The sequence below is a fragment of the Copadichromis virginalis genome, linkage group LG6 (assembly GCF_057382275.1).
Source record: "Copadichromis virginalis isolate Kocher_CV1m ecotype Utaka linkage group LG6, C_Virginalis_male_GT1.1, whole genome shotgun sequence".
Classification (NCBI taxonomy): domain Eukaryota; kingdom Metazoa; phylum Chordata; class Actinopteri; order Cichliformes; family Cichlidae; genus Copadichromis; species Copadichromis virginalis.
In genome coordinates, this window is record NC_140623.1 from 19,186,368 (window position 1) to 19,203,345 (window position 16,978).

General features: G+C 39.2%; 1 protein-coding gene across 5 annotated transcripts in view; it reads right to left on the minus strand.

Moving 5' to 3' along the window:
• Window positions 1-16,978, minus strand: part of herc3 (HECT and RLD domain containing E3 ubiquitin protein ligase 3) — a 36,338-nt gene that overhangs the window by 17,834 nt on the left and 1,526 nt on the right. For 2 of the 5 annotated variants that reach the window (XM_085459066.1, XM_085459070.1), the window contains exons 1-12: window positions 14,988-15,065; window positions 13,458-13,808; window positions 11,722-11,881; window positions 8,955-9,031; window positions 7,959-8,180; window positions 5,791-5,882; window positions 5,307-5,437; window positions 4,580-4,731; window positions 3,700-3,773; window positions 2,957-3,081; window positions 2,731-2,790; window positions 245-356 (exon numbers count right to left, since the gene is read on the minus strand). In XM_085459066.1, the coding sequence (XP_085315192.1) occupies window positions 245-356; window positions 2,731-2,790; window positions 2,957-3,081; window positions 3,700-3,773; window positions 4,580-4,731; window positions 5,307-5,437; window positions 5,791-5,882; window positions 7,959-8,180; window positions 8,955-9,031; window positions 11,722-11,881; window positions 13,458-13,680 (1,428 nt within the window). In that variant the 5' untranslated portion in view covers window positions 13,681-13,808; window positions 14,988-15,065. Of the gene's footprint in view, window positions 1-244; window positions 357-2,730; window positions 2,791-2,956; window positions 3,082-3,699; window positions 3,774-4,579; window positions 4,732-5,306; window positions 5,438-5,790; window positions 5,883-7,958; window positions 8,181-8,954; window positions 9,032-11,721; window positions 11,882-13,457; window positions 13,809-14,987; window positions 15,066-16,978 lie in introns of those variants that run through there. The other 3 variants (XM_085459067.1, XM_085459068.1, XM_085459069.1) reach the window with 3 other exon arrangements.

Sequence of the window (16,978 nt, forward strand, 5' to 3'; positions counted from 1 at the left end):
GCAAGGTACCGTCCCTACACACTGCTCCCCGGGCGCTGCATTGGTGGCTGCCCACTGCTTCACTGGGTGAATGGGTTAAATGCAGAGGAACTATTTCCCTATGGGGACTAACACATACACATTATTATTCATGCTTCTGGTCAGATAAAGAAAGTCAGACAACAACAGGAGCCATTATCAAACACATGCACCATGTGTCCTTAGAGACATACAGTAAACTGGGTTTGGAGGTTAGAAGCAGTACCTGCTCCATGAGTTCAGAGAAAGCTGGTTTGCTCAGAGTCTCAAACAGCATTCTGACAGAGTTGAGATCGATGCCTGGGATCTTTGGGTTGGTTTTGAAATGGGTATCATCACTGAGAGAAAGCAGATAAAGAAAGATATAAGTGAGATCTCAGCAAAGGATAAAAAACAGAGCTCATATTCAGGGAATTCGTGATAAAGCTTTGATGGAAAGTTGCTTTGGATTAAACACAGGTCTACTCCAAGCTGTCATCCAGCAAGTCAGCTGTGAGTCACCTTTAGGTAGGTGTGATAATACTCACTGCAATATAAGCAATGGTTAAGTATACATGCAGCCTAAATGTATTTATGTCTATCCCTAAGCAGATCTCTTCTTCTGCCTGGGAGATGACGAGAGTGAGAACCAGTTGATAAACACACTCGCTGCTTCGCCTTAAACAACCCTCAACATATCACTGACACTGAGCATTAAAGATTTAGCTATCTGTAAATGCCATCTTCCTTCCCTATAGGCACAACAAGACAAATACTGACTGACACAGTGGACTGATCCCTAATGGCAACTATTTACAGCACTGTAGCTCAGGTGGCAGAGCAGGTCAGCCACTAATCAGAAGGTCGGTGGTTCGATCCCAGGCTGCCTCCTGGCTGCATGCCAAATATCCTTGGGCAAGATACTAACCCCGTGTTTGCCTACTGGTGGTGGTCAGAGGGCCTGGTGGCGCCAGTGTCCAGCAGCCTCGCCTCTGTCAGTGCGCCCCAGGGCAGCTGTGGCTACAACGTAGCTTGCCATTGCAATTGTGTGAATGGGTGAATGACTGTAGTGTAAAGCGCTTTGGGGTCCTTAGGGACTGAGTAAAGCGCTATACAAATGCAGGCCATTTACCATTTACCACTCAGTCAGATTAGACGTGATCCTGTGGAGACTGTTTGTCAAAGAGCAAACAGTGCTGCAGATGGTGCAGCGGTTTGTGCTACAAAACTACTGAGTCACAGCAATGACCCATTAAATTCAGAGAACTCTCTGAGCTTAAAGCACCATCTGAGCAGTTTTGGGTCCCAACTGTGATGCTAATACTTCCTGTGCATGGATGTGCTCTGAACAACTGCAGCAAATCCCACAGCTGTACCTAATAAAAGGAGATACAAATACAGTTTTTATGGCTACATTTTTGGGAAGGTTTTCATGTTATTAACTAAGGCAGAAACTAACATTTATTTCCATTTAGTCAGACAATTAGTACAAGTCTGTCCTCCTGTATTTCATATGCACTACTTACTTACTTTATGATGGATGTTACTATTTGTTTTACCTCCTGTGGCATTTCAGTTTTTGAAAGATTCATTTTTCACGCATGTGTCTGTGAGGCCTTTTTTTCCAACCCGGTGACCTCTACAACTCATTCCCAGGACGCGATAAGTATCTGCTGATTAGTTTGTCCTACATACATCATGATGTCAACACACAGGTTGATGGACTCGCACAGATCTCGCTAACCAAACAGATAGCATCTTTCCCAGGCCTGACAATCAGCTGGATAAGATGATATGCATTGATTTGAGGGTATTTGACAGAGAAAGTACATCTTTGTGAGTTGATCACACGGCATGCGTTTCCTTCATTTATGGCACACACCTGAAGGGCTTAAGAAGTTACTCTGTGATGAATCTGTACTAATAAAACGCTAACAGATCCTTCTTGTTTCCTTTTTTTTTTTAAACCTTTGTTGGGGACTGTGGTGCCCTTTTTTGTCCTAAAATACTGGGAGAGTTTCTGTGGCAGCATTCAGTGGAAAAACTGCAATTTTGATGTCGAGCGCGACTGCAGTTTGTGCCATCTGTCACCTGCCTGAACCAAGGCCAAATATCCTGAGCATGTGCTATTTTTGGCTCAGCACAGTAGCGATACAGACGTAGCACACGTGCAGCACATAATTGTACTAACTATTTTAAATATGTCGTGCCTGTCTAACATAAATCATTGTCACATTTTCAACCTGCAGAAATCAAACACTTCTTCTAATAATAACACAGACAGTGACGGAGAACGAAGAATAAAATATCTGTTAAGGTGGGAACTTAAACATTTTTATCACCTCTTAATTAATTATTTCAGCTCTTCTTTACACTTCGCATTTTGGTGCTATATCTTATTAACTGTTAAATGTTTCCTCCTCAAGGTCAACACTGACTTCTTTTTCTTAAAGGTGAAAATAAAATTACAAGTCTGACTTAAGTAAAAGTAGCAAAATCTAATTTATATGAAGTACCTTTTCTAAAGAAAAAATATCTTGTCTATGTAGATTCACTAATACTCTTAGCACTGTAAGCTTTTAGAAAAGCTCTTAGAAAAATGTAAGCTCAGTGGTGTTTTGTCTTCCACTGAAGGTTTTTGCATTAATACATGCAACCGTGCTCCAATATAAAACAAGTCCTGACTGCACTATTTGTGTATTTCTCATATTGATGCAGGTGAGGTCTATGCACCTTTGGTCCAAGAAGCTGGCATTCCAGCACGCCGTCGACGACAGCTGAACTATGACGTCACTGTAAACGAAACACACATTACAATGAAAATGTAACGGGGGAGACTTTCCAGTGATTAAAGTGAATTAAGCTCTGTGTGTATTTGTGTAAACCAATTATATATGAGTCTACATTCTATCTTATAATCTAAAATATCTGACACAATACCCTTTTATCGTTGGCTTACTTTGTGATGCTAGAGTCTGTGTTGTACATCAGTTTCAGCCTCAACGAATTCAAACTTTCATAATTGATTGGTGAGAGACTTTTGCCAATATTAATCACTCTGAAGTCTTCCGAGGGGACAGAGGTCTGTAGAGGGGAAGACAGAGAACACATAACACCACTGTTACAAACACGGAAGACTTTGCTTTGGTCCTTTGCAGTCTGTGTGGGAAAGTTTGATCTGGGTTGCGTCGACAAAATAAAGAGGCCACGCCTGAGATGGAAATGTTTTGGCTAAGCGCTTTACATCTTTATCAGCCTACGTTCCTGACAGTTTGCTTGAAAGTTACATTTTTTTAACCAGATAAAGGCTCCAAATACAGAGTTCCATCAACTGACCTGGTTAAAGCTGAGACATTAACGCCACCCTGTGGTGAAACACTAAACCTAAGTAACACAGACATGATTGCTTGGAGTTTTTGGATGTGATTGCTTAGAATTATACAGCGTGCTGCAGGAAACTAAGAAGCATATGTGTGTCACATACGGTTAATCATTTTTTAATTCCTGATGGTTTTTAGAGTACATCTTTGATTTTCAGTTTCACATTTCTCTATATTTTTAACATGAAAATAAATAACAAAGCATTTATGTAATTCATGAAAATTCAAACAAACAATAACAATGGTAAAACTGGAAGTAAGTATATATTTTTAATTTTAAAAAATGTGATATTTTAGTATTAATCTTTATGAAATCACATACCTGCTCATTAGAGTACAATAAGAAGCTATGGTCTCCTCCACAGATGATTTTGGTCACGGTATACTGTTTTGATTCTAATTAAGAAACATAAAAAAGAGATAGACACTGAACATAATAACAGGGAATAAAATATATATATTTCACACTTTAAATCACTTTAAACTGCATGTGTCTGTAAAGATTCCTCACCTTGAGAAAAAAGATGATACACAGTAATGAAGGATAAAGAATAATACACTGTGGAAGCATAAAGCAATCATAAAGCATTTGGCTCAAAAGCTCTTCTTTGTGCTATTTCAATTTGATATACATGGCAGAATAAATTGTGTTCTTGCAGTCTCCTTACAATATATATATATATTTTAAATCTCTGCTGTGACTCACACCCCCTAGCCTACATTACAAGCAGATTGCAGGATGATTTCTGGTAAATCCAACAGAAGACACTGCTGTGCAAATACAAGCTGTTTTGGCTGAATACCAACTATCCTCTTGGTTGTTTTGGCAACAGCAACTGGAGCCAAATCAGAAATACCTCCGCAAGACAGTGAAGCAGCAGAGTCTAGCTGGACACTAACAAAGCCCACTGTATCGTTATCAGTCTGTTCTTTCTGTTTTAAGACTTCGTAAATTGTAAATTCTCTCAAAGTTCTCCATTGTCTTCAAGGAAAAAATCGGAAACAAGGTTCCCAGGACCATAATGGTTAGGCCAAATAAAACTGTAACATTCACAGCTGCCTGCCTGGATTTCCACTGCAGTTACCAGTAAAGGCACAAACAGGAAACATGTCTAACAAACGTGAGAAGTGGGAATGAGGCACTTTTAAAAAGGCATTCGGTCACAAGCATATAGGGACTGATCGGCAAGTCCTCTGCTTACCTCTTCTATGGAATTTTCCAGTCAGGAAACTGGCCTTGACAGGAAATGGGCTTCTGGCATCCCCCAGTATTCCTGTTCCCAGCTGGCCATGGCTGTTACAACCAAACGCATATACCACGCCAGAGGAAGGCACGAACGCCAACGTGTGGTGCCTGGCAAAAGGAAAAACCACGAAATGAAGAAACTCAAAAAAGTAAATTTACCACTTTGATAGTTACACATTTACAGCATTAGATATGCAGTTAACATTATCAAAGGTACCTTACAGCTCTCTGATTTAACATGTTCAGTTTAGATCAGTTGTTTTTGCAGCAGATATTTTTTAATTATTACTAATGTTTATATATTTTTTTAATTTGGATTCTCAAAGAGAAGTTTTGTTCTAACGGTCAAGAGGATAAAAGAAATAACTGAGCAAAAAAAAGATGCAACAAATGTCTGTGGCTGGAAGCAAAACAATCAAAGCTATTAACATTTAAGGGACAAGGTAACTTTCTATAAGTCTTTTCAGTATTCCTTTCCCATCAGGTGTGGAGAAAATACTAAAACAAAATAAACAAAAAAACACACACCGTACAAGAGAGTTAAAACTGCGGCTTTTTGAGAGTCAAAAAAAAGTTTAAGCTTCATAAACATAGACTTTACTCCAGTGTTGTTTTACTTGGTTCCATGAGATCGTATGGGTATAACCAACAAAAGCCCTCTGTAGGTTTATCAGAGACAGTACCTGCCACAGGTGATTTGGGACACCTCGGTGCCCATGAGCTCCAGCACTCGTCTAGGTAAAAGCTCACTATTGGTGGAGCCGTGACCCAGCTGACCCCACGAGCCATCACCAAACGTAAACAAGCCGCCATCCTGCCAGGAAGAGTAAACACACTGACCTTTTCCGTGCTTTTTTCCATTTAAGAGGGAAACTTTATGCATAGTCTTGCACTAAAACACTTATGGCACACATTAGGTGGTAGATTAAGATAAGATGGGGTTAGACCGTGTGGTTGGAATAAGACTCAGTTTTTAACTCTGTATTAACAGAGTGTTGTGTAAAATAATATAAATCTCTTGCACCAATTTTTATGGCAGCTAAACAAGAACGACCTAACAAAACAAGACTTTATAATATCTGGTTGCATAATATCTGTTACTAGAAATGGCCAAAATTAAACATCCATATGTAAAGCATGTACAACACAGTTAAACATAAATCATACCTTTGTCAAGGCTGCTGTATGTTCATCTCCACAGCTGATGTAAACAACTTTCTGAGATCTCAAAAATTTGATGTGGCATGGGACGGCACGATCTGTGGAAGGCGACAACACAAGAGCAAGTCCACACTGTTAAACACTTCAACCAGATGAGTCCACTCAAATTAAGAAGATGCTGGAAAACACTTAAACTTTTGCATTCTGATTTAGCACCATAATGGCAACTAAACTAAACGTGGATATGTTAATTAATTAAATTATTTAATTATTTAATATTGAGGATCATTTCCATGAAATGTTAATAAATAGATCTCTTCTCCAAAATGGTGACCTCTAACTACTCATAAAACAAAAAATGAGCGTGAGAGCGATCAAGCTCGTTGCCATTGTTCCACAAACAATGGCAACAATACCGTTTTGCGGTAGATTTGCTGCTGTTGTCCTGTGGCCTGACCCAGTATTGGCCAAACTTTAAATGTCAGGTAGACATCTAAAGTTTGACTCTACAACACTTTGGTATCCGGAGGAGTTCATGGTCAACTCCATGACTCCAAGTGCCCAAATCATCACCCCTCCACCACCGTGCTGACAGATGGTATGAGGCGTTTATGCTGACATGCTGTGTTTAATTTTTCCAAATGGTGCTGTGCATTATGGCCAAACATCTGCACGTTGGCATAATGATAAATGGTAAATGAACTAGTTCTTATATAGTGCTTTTCTCCTCTAGCTGACCACTAAAGCACTTTATACAACATGCCTCATTCACACATTCACATCCATTCTATGCTTAAGTGCTTTCTATGTGACATTCAGAGACACAATAGAAATAGAAGCTTCCTATTAGTAGATGACCTGCTCTACCTCCTAAACTACAGCCACCCCAACGGCCTCATCTGTCCAAAGGACTTTATTCAAGAAGTCTTGCAATTTTCTCAGATGCAACTTTTCAAACCTAAGCTGTGCTGTCATGTTATTTTTAGAGAGAACAGGCTTCCTCCTGGTAACCCTTCCAAATAAGTAGAGGTGGGAATCACCATACATCCCACGATACGATATTATCACAATACTTAACGCACGATACGATATTATTGCAATTTTTTTTAAATATTTTGCGATATTCAGATTCTGTACATAAAGGTAAACTTTATCAATATTTATTTTATCTAATATCAAAGTCTCACACTCAGTCTCTCATTTCAGTCAGTTTTATTGTTGACAAACTGAACGGTTTGTATTACAGTCTAGTCCAACTTAACTGAATGCAACTATCTGGTACAATTATAGCTATTCTGAACTTTGAAATTTATGAAAACTATGCAGCCCCTTCAGCAACTGAAGAATTTGAAAGTAAATTAAAACAAAATATAATTTTACATTAAATAAAAAAGTTTTAAACTTAATTAAAATAAAACATGTCTTAAATTAAAATAAGTAAACTGTCATGTTTATTGCTGCCAAAAAAAAAAAGTTACACACATTTGGACAGTGAAGGAATGTCAGGATTCTTGCTCAGAAAAAGGATCAACATGCTCTGAAGTCAGAGTTCCAGTCCACAAAAACTTTTTTGTAACAAAATATCGATTTCTGCTGTCCCTGTATCGATACATTATTAGCAAACAAAATATCACAATACTACACAGTATCGATTTTTCCCCCCCACCCCTACAAATAAGCCACACTTGTTCAGATTTTTTCTATTTGTACCATCATGAACTTTACAATTACCTGCTAATAGAGGCCTCTAGAGTCTGAGATGTAGCTGCTGGGTTTTTTGCAGTTTCTCTATGTATTGCTCAGTTTGAATTTGCTGAGACGTCCTTTCCAGGGAAGATTGTGGCATTGTGTTAAGACGTGAATGCTTCAGATCAGAAAGTGCCAAAACGTCTGCTTTGATAGCGGTACTCACACTTGACAGTCATTATTAATTATTAATAGTACCTAGCTGTTACTTAACCTCTAAAATATTATCAAAAGAGTACAGGTGTACTTAGTTTTTCACAACACCATGTGGAGTACTGTGAAAACCTTTTTTTTTTTCCAAGCGCGAATAAATTGATAAAAATGTGAGACACAATATTACGTAAAGATTTATATAATTTGCATGAAGCTCTACACTCTGCATTATATCATATAACAGTCGCTGTTCTTTCTAACCAGGTGATTATTACCTTGTTTATCATTAAGGCCCAGTTGTCCAGCTCTGTTTTTGCCCCAGCCAAATACAGCTCCAGACAATGAGAGGGCAAAACTGTGGTCTCCTCCTGCCGTTATTTGTGCCAAAGGAATTCCTGCCAGAGACTTTAGAGGATGAGGGAACAGCTTGCTGGGCTCTCCTTTCCCCAACCCGAGCTGCCCGCTGGTGTTCTGGCCCCATGTGAACAGCTGGCCATCTGAGAGGAAAAACGCACATCATGAACTTTACCTCACATCAACACCAATAATGAACACAAAATACAGGGCAGATGTCTGTTTTATAGAGTGGCTATATTTAGAGCTGTTACAGGGTGTGGCTCAGACCTACATATTGCCAAAACATCAACAACACCAAATGTTTTCATTTATAGCCAAACTTAAATCAAGTCAAAGCTTACACCAAACATAAATAAATACACAACTTTTCAGGCTGACAGATAAATCACAGACCCCATTATCCTGTTAGTATTAATACATGAAGCTATGTGTGTTTAGCCCCAAGAAGCTGTGGTTCAACATCTGATCACATTTCTTTGGACAAAAAACAGTCAATTTAAAATCTCCCATAATGCAAAACCATTGCATTTTCTCAAACTATGCTCTCCTCCCTTTGCAATCACATATTTTAATGAAAATATTATGTCTTGAGTCCTAGTCATGCTAACCTTGATGCTGATGGTTGACACTTTGTTGTTACATTGATAAACACACACACTTGTTCTCCATCATTACTGCCTGGTGATTGCTCGTAAAACAGCCTTGACCATGTGCAAGTTTCACTCAGATCTGACCAATACTGTTAAGGCTTAACGCTTCTAGTGAACTGTGGACGAGCGGATAGATGAGCTAAAATTTAAGAATTTATGAGGGTTTTCTGATGCCATACATTTCAGCTCGATTGGACACAGTTGGGATCCAACATTCAGATCGTGAACAGTGATGAGGTGTTATAAAGAAATTGTCTTTCACACCTCTAGAAAGTGCGATGCAGTGCTGATTCCCACACATTACTTGAGAGATGCGATGGTCACACAGTCTTTTGACCAACCTAGGATAAATTTAAAAAGAAACAAAAACATTTGTTTATCAAGCTAAAAAATACACATTTAAAACATTTCTTGTTTAAGTAGATGATGCATGAAAAGGCTGGGAATTCCAAATAATGTCAAACCTGATGTCTATTGTCTTAGCTGATTATAGGCCAATCACAACCTTCCTAACCTGCCTTTTTCAAAAAGTCTTGAAAGAGTAGTTGTAAAACAGCTAACTAATCATCTGCAAAGAAATTGTTTATTTTAAAAGTTTCAGTCAGGTTTTAGAATGCATCAGATTGCAGAGACAGCTTTAGTGTAGGTTACAGATGGTTTTCTTATGGCCACTGATGGTAGATTCCTGTCTGTGCTTCTTCTAAACCTCGGTGCAATGAGGTTCGATGACCATAATTTAATTACAGCGATTAGAGCATGCTGTAGCTATTCAAGGTGGTTCGACTCACATCTATCTAATAGACTTTTTACTTGCTATTTAACTTTTATTTATACAGGTAGCCCCATTGAGACTCAACATCTCATTTACAAGAGAGATCTAATTCAGACAAACTTCGTAAAATTATAACACTTCAATTTGTTCATGTTAATTGGGAGTCCTCTTTACACACAAAGGTGAATTATGGAGTTCTACAAGGTTCCACACTAGAACCAGTTCTGTTTATATTATACATGCTTCCCTTAGGCGAGGGGTGTTGAAATCCAGTCCTCGAGAGCTACTGTCGCGCTCCTTCTTCCGACACACCTGAACCAAATGAATGACTTGTTACCAGGCCTTTGCCAAACTTGATGGCATGCTGAAGGGGTAATCCAATCATTTGATTCAGCTGTGTTGGAGTAGGGATGGATCTAAAAGCCGCAGGACTGGAGTTGGACACCCCTGCCTTAGGCAAAACATATATTTTCACTCCTATGCAGATGATGCCCAACTTTATCTATCCATGAAGCCAGAAAACACACACAACTTAGTGAAACTGCAGGAATCTCTGAAAGACAAAGACCTGGATGACCTATAATTCCTAAATTCCGCTACAAACTAAGGTTAGCATACGTGGCCCTAAAAAAAAAAAATCTTAGAAATATGTTACTATATGCTTACTCTAAATGGGATTACCTTGGCCTCCAGTAACACTGTGAGGAACCTTGGAGTCATTTTGACCAGGATGTTTTTCAATGCACACACTAAGCAAATATATAAGAACTGCTTTCTTCCTTTCGTGCAATCTCTTTCTCAGATTGATACTGAAAAACTAGTATTTATTACTTCTACGATGCAGTATGGTAATTATTGATCTCCTAAAAACTCACTGAAAAGCTTCCAGCTTTTCAGTGAGTTTTTGTCACGAGTACTGACAGGGACTAGAAAGAGCATATTTCACCCATACTGGCTTCTCTTCACTGGCTCCCTTTTAAATCCATAATAATCGGGTCCCATTTTATGTTAAAGACCTCATAGTACCGCATCACCACAATAGAGCACTTTGCTCTCAGACTGCAGGCTTACTTTTAATTCCTAGAGTAGTTAAAAGTAGAATGGGAGGAAGAGCCTTCAGCTTTCAGGCCCCTCTTTTGTGGAACCAGCTTCTAGTTTGGATTTTGGAGACAGACACCCACTTTCCTTTTCAGATTAGGCTTAAAACTTTGCTTTTTAATCAAACTTATAGTTAGGGCTTGATCCAGTGATCCTGAATCCTCCCTTAGTCATGCTGCAATAGGCCTAGTCGGCTGGAGGCTTCCGTGATGTACTGAGTGTTTTTTTTCTCTTACCATGTGTTTTTACACTAATCTTCATTAAATCATTAGTTATTAATAATTTCTTGCGCTCTTCCACAATGTGTCTTTCTCATGTCATCCTTCCCTTACCCCCAACTGGTCGAGCCAGATGGCCGCCCCTCCCTGAACCTGCCTCTGCCTGAGGTTTCTTCCTGTTAAAAGGGAGTTTTTCCTTCCCACTGTCACAAAAGCGCTTGCTCATAGGGGGTGATCTGATTATTGGGATTTTCACTGTATTACTGTAGGGTCTTTCTCTTACAATACAAAGTGTCTTGAGGCATCTATTGTTGTGACTGGGTGCTATATAAATAAAACTAAGTTGAACTGAATTATGAAAGGCTGCTGCATACAAAATACTGACTATTAAACTATCTCGCTGAGTATATGTTTACATGGGGCTTCTTCTCCTCCACTATAACACTGAGGTTAGTCTGAGTAACCAATGGATTAACAATGAAGATGTCACTGTAGTTTTTCTTTCTTTTTAATAATGATTTTGTGAGCATATAGATATAAATATATTTCTGATATATCTATTTAGTCTTAGTCTCTTTTGTCTGCTTTCTTCCCCTCATAAACTTTCAGTAAATTGTCTATTAAAAATAAAATTGTTTGTCAGGGCACTAATTGCTTATTCTAGAAAACGTTTTGCAAACCACTTATTACAGTAAAATCCCATTTTCCCAGTATTTGCATGTGAAAGACTTACAGGAAGTCTGTGACTAACAGTTTTCAAATAGGCTCTGATAAACCTGTCTACGTCTGCACGCTCTATGGACACACTTAGCTGTGGCAGTGGCCAGATGTACGCTGTACAAGTAGGTGCTAGGCTGCTGGTAAGTACTGTAAGTTTTCCTACTGGCATGTGTAATTCTGTGTGGCCAGGCTAAACCCTTCTTCCTATAAACTACACGGGCACCTGGGAATTCGAACAGTCGTCTCTGTGGTCCCCAGTCCCAGCTGTCCCCCATCACCAGCTCCCCAGGCAAACAGTTGACCCTGTTCATTCACTGCCATCGAATGCCCCCGACCGCATGACACCATCGCAATCTTTTGGGTATCCAGAGCCCCAACAACCTCTGTGAAGAGATGACAGGTCTACAGTAGAGGTCTTTTCATTACTTTTACTCTTTACCCATTTGTTTTTCAGTTATAAGTCTAAATATTTTAAACTACATGCTATTTATTATACAAGTATTTATTGTACACAATAATACAACAGATCCAAGAAACATAATATACACATTTCTTCTGAAAATAGTATATTATTAACTGCACTGAGAAATGCTGTGTTGAAGCACGTGCAAAAAGGATGTGTGGGTGAGACTTTGCAGTTGGTGTTGGTGGTATTCTGCTAAGGACCAACTAAGGGTTAGCTGCTTTAGACAAATTGAAAACTCAAAATAGTTGATAATGTGGTTTTAAGTGAGGTAAGACTATAGCATTTAATCAACAATCAACATTTTTAAGCTTGTTAAAAAGATTCAATAACATAAACATAAAATGATAAAGGCCTTATAACAAAAATATAATTATGCCAAGTTGGCCCAGCATGTTATACAACCTGTGAGATAACATCCCAGAATCTATGCAGTGTATCTAACTAAAGATGTGGATGGACATACTTCAAATAAATCTGTGTATGATTTTTAAGGTCCAGCAATTCTTGTATTTGTTCAGGGCTGTTACAAGTTCACCCACATGCCATAACAAAGAACATGTAGAACACATTTCCACCCACATAATACCAACACAGACCCATCATGTCTGCAGTCACTACCATTTTAGGAAAAATGCCCAAAATGTGGGTACACGAATCCTTTCTGTTTCATGTCAAACTCACCTAATGATGCCCAATTCCAGCATACAGTCATGCTGCTGTTACATGAGTGTCTGTGCTTTTTTTAAATCCTCAGTCATCCTGCTTCCACATCAGATAAAAACACAACAGCCACTGAACCTGCTAAGACTTGCAAAAGACATTTCACTGCATGCTCAGTCTTTGTAACTAAGCATCAGGGTATTTTTCTTCTCCCATATAAAATATTATTGGTGTCCACTAAAGAGCTTTCGGCTTATACTAAAGGAAAATAACCAGGTCTGTGATTTCTTTAAGTTTTTTGAAAGTGGAGTTTAATTTATTCCAGTTTAAAATTAATTATTATTTATCAAATGGCTGAGGAAAAAAAACTTTATATAAAACTTTCTATTATTTGAGGCAAAACATAAAACAGACTCTTTAACTCAAACAACTATGTGCAGACCAATCTTGCTCGTGTGCCTAATCACTCATCATAGATAAGTTTTAACCTTGGTTATGTGCAACTAAGTCAGCCAAACATCACTAACGGCCCAGAATTTCATCATCAGCCCATGCCCATTTGTATAACTACTTTAATTGATTAACACTTTTATTTAAACGTAAAAGATGCAAAATAACGAGCTAGGTTTTTAATACATAACTCCACTATAGTTGAAGAACAGAATACAATTTGACTTTTTTATTAGACCATCAATTCACCTCCTGCTTGTGCAGCCAAACACAGACAAAGACAAATCATGCCAAATCAGTCCAAATTCAGGCACATGCTCAAACATACTTGCTATGTTGTTCACCAGGGTGGTCCAATCTGGTGTTTCCAATTTAGAGCTTACCTGGGGAAGTCCCTGCTTTGTCATGACCCAGCTGTCCCCAGCTGTTAGAGCCACATGTGTACACACTGCCATCATACATAAGAAACACAGAGTGTTGGCTTCCACAGGCGACCTCTTTCATTCCCCTGCCACTGAACACATGACAGTTCCTCGGCTCAAACACAGGGTTCTTCTCCACACCAATACCCAACTGCCCATCCTTGGCATTCCCCCAGCACAGCATGTTGGTGAAGGGAGAGGAAATGAGCACCGATGTGAAGAGGCAAAGAGAGTGACAGCCAGATGGAGGAAGACTATAATGATCAAGCTCGAGAGCAGGCCCGCTTTCGCCTCTTCATGTAAATTCCAACCCTAGAAGCAAAAGAAACAGCGTGATTATGCATATTTCTTCGTAAGGAGCTGATTACTTTGCTCCATATGTGAACTCTTGACAGTTTTTCAATTAGGGAACAAGGACGGGCTCGGAGGTTGCTGTGGGTGTGTGTGACAGTGATGTAAGCATGATGACAGAGGAACAGGCAGTGTATTTAAATAAACCCTGTCAGTGTAATCCTGGCTTAAGCAGCTCCAAGCAGTCCCGCCTTAATGTCCAGCCTCTTCTAGCACAATAATATTACCAACTGAGTAAGCCAGAAAATACACAAAAGAGAAACGGGCCAATAGAGAGTATGCTTTACCTCACAATGTCCCAAAAACGTGACTTTTAAATATTATACATTTTCACTGTTTAAGGTGTAAATCGTAACTGGGATAAACGCCATATAAATATTTTTTATTAATACTATGAGTTATATCATTACAAGTATAACCTATATTACAACCCTGCAAAAACTAAACTGAATCACCTCTGAAAAAGGTGATTCAGAGGTGATTCAAAAAACACCTCTGAAAACAGTTGTGATGAGAGGATGCGGGCACATGTATTAGAAAGCACTAATTTACCTGGGAGGGTGGAGGAAAATATAGGGAATGGACCAAAAGCCCAGGGTGACCATCCTTATCGCAGTTAGTAAACATTAACTAAATGTTACATTAAATAAATATTAGCTATACATTATAGCTTTGTTTAGCATGCTATAGCACACCAGTCTTGGCTGTGAGTTGCTCCCGTGTATTACCAGTGCGCTATCATTATTATTATTATCTAAACACTGGTAGCTCGATGTGAGATACGCTTAGCTGTATATTTAGCTGTATTTTAAGTGTCAGCGGCTGCTTTATCGTTTGTGAGGACCAGCACGTTAAGTCAGGTTAGCTTCCTGACCCGTGCTGTGTGTACATTACAAACACATCCTGCAGCAGTGGCTAAATGTCCCCACTGACATTACCTGAGTAAGTTTGTTAGCGAGCCTGACAAACCACACAAGCCGTTATAGTTAATAGCTAACTAACGTTCGCAGGCTAAAACAGCGCTGGCTGTCAGTCTTATAGCTAAAAACCAGAGACCCGCTGGCTAGCCGATGAACACAACCTAAGCACAGCGGCGCTGTTTTACAGCTGGGTGGTGCAAAATTAAAACAGTGTGTTTACCTTGACAGATGCATTCTGAATTTGGGCGACTGGTTTCGGTTCATCAGCCCAGAAAACAAACGAGGAAGTGCCACAGCTGCTTACGTCACTAGACGTTATGGGCAGGAGACAATGTGATTGGTCCGCCGAGCATGGGGCTCTACCAATGGCTGTGTCCGAATTGGTGAATGCCTACTAGCGTAACAACAAAGTCCGTGAACATTAAATCTATTGGTGTGGCTATTTTATTTTCCCAATATTTAATACTTTTTTACAAGCTTTGTTTAAAATGGCGGAGGCTCTTAATTTTAATATCTGAATCATGTCAGCATCCCGTCAAACTAAGTCTTTTAGGTGTTATGTTTCACGTTTGTGTTAGGTATTGGAAGGTCCTGTGATGTTTTTTATGTGAGTGAAGTTGCCCCCCCCCCCCCCCCCCCACCTTCTTCAAATCCAACAAAAGTGGTCCACAATATGTACGTCTCCCACAGTGTGTGTCTGACAAGGTAATCAGCAACACAGGGGCACCACAAGGGACTGTCTTTTCTACTATTTGTTTATAATGGAGCATTGTAAGGAAAGATAATTTCCCCTAGGGATCAATAAAGTAATATTATTCTAATTCTGATGTACTGTCTGAGTACTTGTGTATACATTTTCTGCAGTTTTATGTATTTATTTCTACTTTTTCATTGCAGGAAAACATTTTGTTTATTTCACTAAATGTATCTGATAACAGCGTTATGCACATATCAGAACCTTGACATATGTCAAATTTTGAGGTTTGACTTTTTTTTTTTTAATCCAACTCATCCTAGTTAACGACTTATCTTCCACTTTTACCCCCAGGTATGGAAAGAGTTTGACACACTGGCTGTATCCCAATTCAGGGTCTGCAGCCTTAAAGGCCGCATTTTAAGGCCAATTACGTCACAGCGACACGAGAAGGCTGTCCCAATTCAAAGGCTGCTCGAAAATGCGGCCCTCAAATGCGTCCTTCATTTCATTGAATTTTAAGGATCAGAGGTGTGGACTCGAGTCACATGACTTGGACTCGAGTCAGACTCGAGTCATTAATTTTATGACTTTAGACTTGACTTGAAAAAATGTTCTAAGACTTGTGACTTGACTTGGACTTTTACACCAATGACTTGGGACTTGAATTGGACTTGAACCGGTTTACTTGAAAAGACTTGATATTTTACCCCAAATATAAAATCTAACATGCATATTATATAGCGATTGAAAATGTGACGTCATTCACGGGTAGAACCGCAAAGGATTCTGGGAACTCGTGGCAAGCGGTACTAGCGCACGCAGGCTTTCAATTAAAATCAGTTACACAGCGATAAAAAGAAACACAAAAATGTCAAGAAGCCGTTGTATTATTAACTGCAATAGCCGGTCGCATGACAGCCACGGGAAGCCGACGGGTAAAGAGATCGGTTGTTATCGGATTACGTCGTTGAAGAGAAATTGTTCGAGCCATGTTTCTGAAGTAACAAAGAGGCAACGGATGGCCTGGATTGCAGCCATTCAAAGATCAAATATAACGTCCCAGAACCCTCCAGCTCACAGGTTAGTCTGCTCCAAGCATTTACACGAAGGTCAGTGTTTTTTAGTAGTTAATACGTCATTTTCATAACATAATTGGTGATATAGGTTACAAGCAAGTCTGGCGCTGAACAGAAATTGTCGTGCTATGCTCCTTTGTTTATTGTGCATAAATAGTGAATTGTCCTGACACAATATTGCGTTTCGCTTCTGTTATTATGGTACACTGACAAAAACATATACTTTTATTCACAGGATAAAACAGGTTTTTTGTATCACTAATTGCCCAGTACGATTACAGCATACAGTATTGTTGTCACTGCTACATTTCTGTGATGCTACCAGAAATTATTTCCACTACTAATTAATTACCGTTGAGCTCAAAGGTCCTATTAATAAACGGTTAAGGAATGTGTATTTATGAAGACGATTTGTGAGACTGGTAAACTTATGATACG